Below are 9,883 nucleotides of genomic sequence, written 5' to 3' on the forward strand. Positions count from 1 at the left end.
ATTTAAATTGTTTGAATTGAAAACAAACGAAAACAATAAAGTGATTAAACACTTGTAAAAATTAAACACTTGGAGAAATCGAAAATACTGTTGTGAATTGTGAAAAACACACAGAGAGAACGAAGACAACGTATGCGTACAGGTATGGATGTCAAGAACTGACTGATTCTATATCATCGTCTGTTAGAGTGTCTTAGAATTGTTTTTCTTTTTTAAGTATGATAAAATTTCGTGGGAAGGTACAGATTTCATTATCTATATCATTTATTAATATGTTATTCATTAATAGATGTTTTTAAAAATTGTTGTTGTCGCGTATATCTATGAGTCCAACGTATAAGCGATTAAGATATTTTTTAGTACTAATGACATTTGCTTATAATAATAATATATATAATGTTATAAAGAGATTGGTAATTATTATGTTATTCACTAATATATATTAATTTGTTGTTGTTGTTGTTAAGTATAGTATCTAAGGGACAAGAGTCTGTAATTGATAACTGATAAAATATATATAGCTCACATAACGGATCGTAAGGTATTGGGAAGGTGGAGGATAATATATAAAACATGTATCGGTCACGTGATGAGTAGATGGGTTCAGGTGGAGGGGTAAATATACAAAATATGTATCAGTCATGTGATACGGGTGGAGGGAGGGGTAAATATACGTCACACACGTATGCGACAGGTGGTGGTGGTGGTGATGGGATGCGGGGATGCGCGGTCTGAACTCTCCTTTTTATACTACTGTCGTCTAAAATAATACTCTCACCTTTAAATTGTATGAGAAGTCGATTTATTCAAATTTTCAAAGTAACGGAGCTAAACGTGATCTGCTGAGCGTAAAATTTGCCATGTTACGCACTTGTAAGACGGAGACAATATTAACGAGTATTAGGTCCTCTGAATTTTGAATTAATCACTCAGCCGTGGTTAATAAATATGTAATATATAATACGGTAGCCAAAAATGTAGGGTACTTCGACAATAAAAGCCCCGGAGCCCACCTTTTACAATTGTACCAATAGGCAATAACTACTATAACGCTCCCAAGAAGTATGCAGTTAAAATTTAAAAAGTTGGAGTAATAATAAATTTAAAATAATTATTGTACACCGAGATAATTTGATGCTTAATAGGACGCAACACCCGTATTTGTTGTCTCTGCCTTACACTCTTACAAATACGTAATATACCAAATTTATGCTGAGAAGTTCACGTTTTACTCCTTCGTTAGCTTAAAAATTAGAGTAAATAGACCTATTTTGAAACTTAATTTTAAGAACATTATTATCTGTGTTTTGTTGGAAGTATTTCTTATGATAATTCAGTTTGTAAGTGAGTTATGAGCATTTTTATTTTACAATTTATTATACGCGCATAACTCATTTAAAAACTGAATTATCGTAAAAATACTTCCAACAATACATAGATAATGTTCTTACCATCAAGTTTCATAATAGGTCTATTCAGTCTAATTTTTAAGCTAGTAACGGAGTAAAACGTGAACTGCTAAGTGTAATTTTGTTATGTTACCTACGAGTTTGTAAGACTGAGACAACAAATACTGGTGTTGCGCCCTCTCAATTTATTACAAACATTATTTTAGGTACAAAAAGTATAATTAAAAAAATATTGTATTTTTTTGAGACTTAGTCTCCAAACAAAATTCTTGGCTACGCCACTGACTGCAGGTAATAGGTGTTGCTGTAAGATATATATGTATATTATATAGGTGATGTATACATTGGTAATGATAATTACTTGGGCCGAAACTCACCTACCTACCACTAAAATATTATCGGGCCGGAATTCACCGGTCTCCAACACCGGACACGACAAGACGGGGCGCATCTCACCCACAGCCTGTGATACAGCTCTCATGTTATCGGCGCGCGGCGTCGCTGTCTATGTCTCGGTATAAAGGCAAAGTTCCTAGAAACGGGATACCTTTTAACTACCGTACCGTACGCGTGCGGTATAGGGGCGCAGGTGTGTTTTATCCTAATGAGTCTATATGGTAAACCGGTACTCAACGTCCATATTATCAGTTTTGTAAAAATCTAAGCATTGTAAAAAAAAGAGATTTTGTATAATTTGTCATTTGCGATTTTGTGAGGTCGCAGTTAACATCTAGTGTTAGTTCAGTTTGTGTTCTACATTATTTACATTGTATATATGGATAATATACTATTTGCTGTATGTTTTTCTAATAGTTTATTTAAAGAAGTAAGTATCTTTTGTATGAATAATTTATTCAATTAAATAGAAGTGTATATATTACTCATATATGATTTAATTATTATGATTTCTTATTTGTATAACATAGATAATACTGAATAAAATAACAGTTTTTTACGAACTGTAGTGGACCGCGGGATCATTCATTCGTTCACGGCTGAATGGTAAATATTATTCTATAATTTACTAAAATATAAAAAATTGGGATAATTACTGAAGTGTATAATTGTGTGCAGTATAAATTATTTTTTTTCTTCAGTGGTAAAATGCACTTTACTTAGATATACATTTCGAATAGATTTGATAGTTTTTTGCGGAGTTTAAAAATATTTTTAAACATTTAAAAAAGTTATTGCTCATGGGCATTTTACGGATTAATAAAAAAAAAATCCATCATACTTAGCACACGCTTCTATTAATTTAAGTATGTTATATACATAATAATGTTTTTAAACGTTTTACGACTTAAAGAACCGGAATTTAATTCTGACATCATACTTTAGCACAGTTTTAACTTTTAAGTACCTATTAATCCGTAAATATTAGTATAATATTGTTATTTAAATCTAGTAGTGTTGTAACTAGCAAGTAGTATACACCTACTTACAATTAATAGATAAATTGGCATCATTACGAGATAGCGAAGGGTATCAGTTGCTAACCCACCAATACTTTATTATTTTTCTATCGACTGCTCTCGCGCTTCATTTGATCACATACAATTTAATTTAAAATATTATTCAAGATGCTTAGATACCATCGCGCATCGCCCCATTATTTTACTCCAAATAACGCCACTAAATAGATATACCTACAATTACGTAAAACTACAATAATTATGGCATATTATTATTTATGTTATGTCGTATTATTATTATTATATTATTATTATTATTATTAATTTCTGAGTGGGGCGATGAATGTATAGATTTTATAATGATATTGTCGACGCCATATAACACTATATAGCCACCGACCGGCTCACCACACACACACACCCACATCACATATCTGTTACCTGTTTGAACCTATATATTTATATTTTGTATTATTGTTTTTATTTCTGTTTTAATTGTCCGTATCAACTGTGAATTATTATATAATATGTAGATTACGTGCGATCGCCCGCCGCTGTTAAGCGAATATACTTAGCACGGCCGCCCAACCAAACCAGTCCAGTTTTCGGAGTATCACGAGAAATACTCGCAAAGAATTACGTGCGCAAATCGCCGTCTTTTTATTTTATATAGTTTTTTTATCGGCACGACTTACCAAGTATTATTTTATGTCTTGTGAGCGCGAATCGCCACATTAATTTATTTAGTATTATTATAATTCGTAATTCGTGTGAGCGCGAATCGCCACTTTAATTTATTTAATATTATTATATTGTACGGGCGCTAATCGCCACTTTAATTTATTTTTACTATTGTTCCGGCATAGTGTGTATGTCGTGAATTATTATTATTATTGTTATATTTTTCTATTTTGTATGTGTGAGTGTGAACTTTTCCGTATAGCTAGGACCAGCTGGCCAGACTGCGCTCCACAAATTGTGAGTTTTTACTATTATTGTTATTTATTTACACTATTATAATATTATTATTTTTACCGGCCAGAGGGACCGTAATTTATATATTTATATTTATTGTCTATACAAGCTCACATAGCAGCGTATATTATATCTTGTTGTGCCAGGAGGGCTACGTATTATATATTTATATTTGTCAATTATACAAGCTCACATAGCAGCATAATATTATATTTTTACCTGTTGGGCCAAAAGGGCCGTAGTATCATTATTACTGTTTATTATATATTTATCAGCATTTAAATTGAGTTACCATTTTTACTTAGAGTTACCTATCTCCTTTATCAGTTAAGAACACACACACACAAATATACACATCTACACACACCACCACACACTAGCACTCTCTGGTCTTGCTCGGCGACCCCGTCCACTTCCCTTGAGTCGCTATATACACGTATACACATTTACACAGGTCGGTCGGTGTGTGCGTGCGCTACGAAGTAGTTGGGTAACCGGGCGCGCGTATTATTATCTTACGCTCCCGGCCCGTTCATTTTGGTGACCTCGACGTGATATTGTATTAGTTCACATTGATTATGGGTTTAGACGAGAGCGATCAAAGGATCTTAACTGACCTAAAGAGGAAAAGAGGTGTCATAAAGGCTTCGTTAACACGAGCTCGAAATTTTATGAATACATTTAATCCGAGAGAACAAGCTATTACGTTAGTGGAGTTCAGGCAGGAAGAACTGCCGCAGATCAGCAGGAAGTTCGATGAGATACAATGTCAAATCGAACTTCTTGATGTTGACAATTTTGAGGATAATGAGCAGGCTAGAGAAGCCTTTGAAAATGATTATTATGCGGTTCGCTCGGAGATGCAAGAGTTGATTAACCAGGAGAAGTCGCATAACTCGTCGATGAGTAATAATTCATTAATTGCTAGTGCTTCGCATTCTCAACAAGCGCGGCTTCCTCCTATTGAAATACCGAAATTTGACGGTAATATACAGGAGTGGAATTCCTTCTTTGACCTTTATAAGGCAATGGTTCACAATAATGAGCATTATTCGTTAGCTCAGAAATTCTCCTACCTTAGATTGGCACTAGGTGGTCCAGCATCGGATATTATCAAAGGGATACCGATCACAGAACTCAACTATGAAGTAGCTATGAGAAAATTACAACAGAGATACGAAAACAAAAGCTTGGTTATTCAGTCGCATATTCGTGCCATTCTTGACGCACCCCGAGTAGAGGTCGCTTCGGCGAACGAACTGCAGAAGCTGCATTCATGTGTCTCAACTCATATCGCCGCACTTGAGTCGTTGTGCCAACCGATTGAGCACTGGGACGCATGGCTCGTAACAATTATTTTGAGGAAATTAGACCAGACCACAAGTCATGAATGGCAGTTGCGTCGAACTAACACAGATTTACCAACATATATCGAGCTGGAAGAATTCATTGCAAGTCGTTGTATTGCATTTGAGAGCTCCGAAACACTAGATGCTAATGAAAAGGGTGAAAGGGCAAGATATCCGACGAATAGCGCAATTACGAAGAAGACGTCTAATCATACAGCTACAAGAAAAGGACTCATAGCCTCAATCCCCAATAATATAAAATGCAGCTGCTGCTCTGAACCACATAAACTATACGCATGTGGTAAGTTTAAAGATCTATCAATAGGAGATCGTGTCACAGTGGTTCGAGACTCAAGATTATGCTTCAACTGTTTTTCTCCAACTCACATGGCAACTGTATGCAAATCTCTTTATGGTTGTCGTATATGCAGACGAAGGCACAACACACTGTTGCACTTTGACAAGGATCCAGAGCCTCAACAACCCACTGAAAGGGAACGGGCTACAACAGAGACGTCAAACGTGTCGGCAGCTGCATCCGCTTTTAATGGACTAGAACAAAACTACACGTTTCTAGCAACTGCAGTTGTCCTTGTTACTGATAGGCGAGGCAATCAGCGTAAGTGTAGAGCTCTACTTGATAGCGGCTCACAGGTGAATTTTATATCAGGGAACCTCGCCAAGTCACTGCAACTAGAATGTAAAAAGTCTAACCTACCAGTCGGTGGTATTGGGGCGAGCCAAGTGAGAGCTGTATCCTATGTTGAAGTCTTAGTTCAATCAAGACTAAGTGATTATTGTGTTAAGTTGGTATGTTACGTGTTGCCAACAATTGTGAATAATTTACCATCATGTGAAACGCCAAAAGAGGGTTGGCAAATTCCAGATGATTTGATGTCACAACTAGCAGACCCTTTCTTTCAAAATCCAGGGACAGTTGATTTATTAATAGGTGGTGGAGTATTTTTTGATGTGTTCTCAACTACTGTACCTCGGATACCATTAAACGTCAAAAATGTAGTTTTGAACTCCAGCAATCTTGGGTGGATAGTGACCGGTGAAATAGGAGTAGTGACCTTAGTTGGAATTCATTCAGTCGGCGAATCTTTAGAGGAAGATTGGAAAGCGATTATGGTCGGTGAGACTTCCAGTTTCGGACGGCTATCGAAGGCAAATCAAAGATGTTTGGAAGAGGCAGAAACGGTTGAACATTTTAATCAAACTACATACAGAGATGAGGAGGGACGGTTCATAGTACGTCTGCCAAGGAAAGACACAGTGAATGAGTTGGGTTCTACGTTGGCTATGGCGACATCCCGATTCCTCAGTGTGGAACGCAGATTCCAGCACGATGAGAAGTTTAGAACTGAATACACAAGGTTCATCAATGAATATATTGAAATGGGACATATGGTAGAAGTCGTCGATGAACTAGTGCTACCAAAACCATCTTTTTACCTACCACATCATGCGGTCCTTAAAGGCTCAAGTCTGACAACCAAGCTCCGAGTTGTGTTTGATGCGTCAGCCACAAGCTCGTCAGGGCTATCGCTCAACAAGGTATTGAAATGCGGTCCTACCGTGCAAGAGGACGTATTCGGAATACTTACCCGTTTTAGAAAACACCAATACGTCGTAACATCCGACGTCGAAAAAATGTTCCGTCAAGTACGCGTCTCAGAGGATGATTGGAACCTGCAACGGATTTTGTGGAGACAAAATCCGGAAGAGCAGTTGCGTACTTATCAATTGACGACTGTGACCTATGGAACGACACCAGCGTCATTTCTGGCTACACAATGCCTAGTTGCTTTGGCAGAAGAAGTGAAGGAACAATACCCCGAAGCGTCAAGGTCTATTCTTCGTGACTTTTATATGGACGATTTAATGACAGGCGCGGACAGTGTGGAGGACTGTTGTAGAATTCAGAAAGAGGTAAACTCTATCCTTGATTCTGCAAAAATGCCACTGAGAAAGTGGTGTTCAAACTCACGAGATATAATTGAACAAATGGGTAAACGGGAAGGTGATACGTTGTTTACACTTGAGATAGGAGATGGAGAAATAGTGAAATCGTTAGGACTGGAATGGAAGCCACTGTTAGATCAATTCTTTTTTACTATATCTCCTATTTTACAACCGAAATGTTTAACTAAGCGAGTGATATTATCAGATCTCAATAAGATTTTTGACCCTCTTGGGTTTTTGACACCCGTGCTGATAAAAGGAAAAATTTTTCTGCAACAAATGTGGGCAGAGAAAATGGATTGGGATAAACCGTTGCCAATAGCCATGCAAACAAAATGGAGCGCCTTTTACCAAAGTTTAGGGCAGTTGAAGGTACTAGAAATTCCAAGGAAAGCGATTCCAAGTCTGTCGAAGGACATCGAAGTCCATGGGTTCTGCGACGCTTCGGAAGAAGCGTACGGCGCGTGCATTTATGTACGTTCTATAGATGGCAACGGAATATGGAGTTCGAGACTCTTATGTTCGAAAACCCGTGTAGCACCTTTGAAGGGAACTACCATTCCACGCTTAGAGCTGAATGGGGCGCTATTACTTGCCGAATTAGTCAACAAAGTGTCAGAGTCATGGGGCTTCCAGTTGGGAAGTTGCCAATTATGGACTGATTCGATCGTAGTCTTGAGTTGGATAAACAGTCAGCAAACCAGATTAAAATCTTACGTTCTAAATCGAATATCTCAAATTTTGGAATTAACTGATGCGAGCCAGTGGCACCACGTACGTACAGCCGAGAACCCTGCTGATGTTATTTCCCGTGGCATAAGTGCCAAGGAGCTGTTGGGAGCAGATCTCTGGTGGCATGGACCAAGATGGATGTCAGATCAAAAAGGCCAATGGAATACTTCAGAAGTACAGTTAATCAAAGATGAAGAGATCCCGGAACAACGAACAGTAAAACTTGCATTAGTGATTTCTCTACCATTAACTAAGCTCTTCGACGCGTTCTCGAATTGGCACAAACTAGTACGCTCAGTAGCATGGCTCTTACGATTCAAAAGGTATATGAAGCTAAAAAGAACTATTGAATATCCAAAGCATTTATTAGTTCCCGAGTTACAAGGCGCTAAAGTCGCTGTGATCAAATGGGTTCAGAGAGAATCGTTTCACGAGGAGATAAAATCATTAGAAGCTAATAAGGAACTACCTCGAAGAAGCAAAATCAAGAATTTGCAGCCATTCATAAAGGACGGGATAATCCATGTCGGAGGGCGCCTAGAGTATTCCAACATATCTGAACAGCAAAAGCATCCATTAGTACTACCAGCAAGCCACAAAATAACGCGCTTAATATTTGAAGATCGGCACCGAGAATTACTGCACTGTGGACCACAGGCCTTGTTGGCCGAAATAAGAAGAATGTATTGGCCACTGAGAGGACGAATAATGGCACGTTCAGTAACATCACGTTGTGTTCAGTGTATAAGGGCAAGACCTAAGTTTTTGTTACCACTCATGGCCCCATTACCAAAGGATCGAGTACAATGCTCTCGGCCTTTTGCTATCGCTGGGGTAGATTTTGCTGGTCCGATTGTTATCAGAAGCGGAATCCGTCGAGTAACCGGCATCAAAGCCTGGATTGCTGTTTTTGTGTGTTTTTCGACTAGGGCAATTCACTTAGAGGCTGTGGAAGACCTAACAAGTGCTGCATTCGTAGCTTGCTTACGTCGATTTATGTCAAGGCGTGGAAAATGTAAGAGAATTTATAGCGATAATGGTACTAATTTCGTTGGGGCGCAAAAGGAGCTCACTGCATACATGGACAAAATTGATAAGCGAATGGAAGGAGAAGGAATCGAATGGAGATTCAACCCCCCATCAGCCCCTCATTTTGGAGGGCTTTGGGAGAATGCTGTGAAAAGCACAAAATTTCATCTCACAAGGATAATGAAGGACACACGGCTCACTTTGGGAGAACTCAGCACGTTATTATGCCAGATAGAGGCCTGTGTAAACTCAAGACCAATGACACCTCTGAGTAGCGATCCGGCTGATTTAGAGGCGCTAACACCAGCGCACTTTTTAATTGGTGGGCCCATGTTCCTACCACCTGAGAATGATCTCACAGAAGCCGAGCCAAATGGTATACGGCGTTGGAAAAAGGTACAATATCTGATGCAAACATTCTGGAAACGATGGGAGAGTGAGTACCTGCCACAGTGTCAAGTGCGCGGTAAGTGGTTATGCAGTACAAGACCAATGCAGATAAATGACGTAGTGATAATAAGAGGAGAAAGCAATCATCCAACCAAGTGGAATTTAGGAAGAGTCATCCAGCTTCATCCGGGTAAGGATGGAGTTATTCGAGTGGTAACTCTTCGCACGGCCAGCGGAGTGGAAATGCGTCGACCAACAGTGAAACTATGTTGCCTTCCAGTGCATGATGAGGACTCAAGTGTTGAAAAATCAGATTTTCAACGGGGGGAGGATGTCGACGCCATATAACACTATATAGCCACCGACCGGCTCACCACACACACACACCCACATCACATATCTGTTACCTGTTTGAACCTATATATTTATATTTTGTATTATTGTTTTTATTTCTGTTTTAATTGTCCGTATCAACTGTGAATTATTATATAATATGTAGATTACGTGCGATCGCCCGCCGCTGTTAAGCGAATATACTTAGCACGGCCGCCCAACCAAACCAGTCCAGTTTTCGGAGTATCACGAGAAATACTCGCAAAGAATTACGTGCGCAAAT

General features: G+C 38.5%; 1 protein-coding gene across 1 annotated transcript; it reads left to right on the top strand.

Annotated features, from left to right (window-relative positions):
- Positions 1-4,377: 4,377 nt before the first annotated feature.
- LOC149059846 (uncharacterized) lies at positions 4,378-9,615 on the top strand. The gene has a single exon (XM_089226453.1). It carries the CDS (start codon positions 4,378-4,380, stop codon positions 9,613-9,615), a length of 5,238 nt encoding a protein of 1,745 aa, XP_089082579.1.
- Positions 9,616-9,883: the final 268 nt, after the last annotated feature.

Source organism: Diuraphis noxia, unplaced genomic scaffold, assembly GCF_037042655.1.
Source record: "Diuraphis noxia isolate RWA-SAM2 unplaced genomic scaffold, SU_Dnox_SAM2 contig0001, whole genome shotgun sequence".
NCBI lineage: Eukaryota > Metazoa > Arthropoda > Insecta > Hemiptera > Aphididae > Diuraphis > Diuraphis noxia.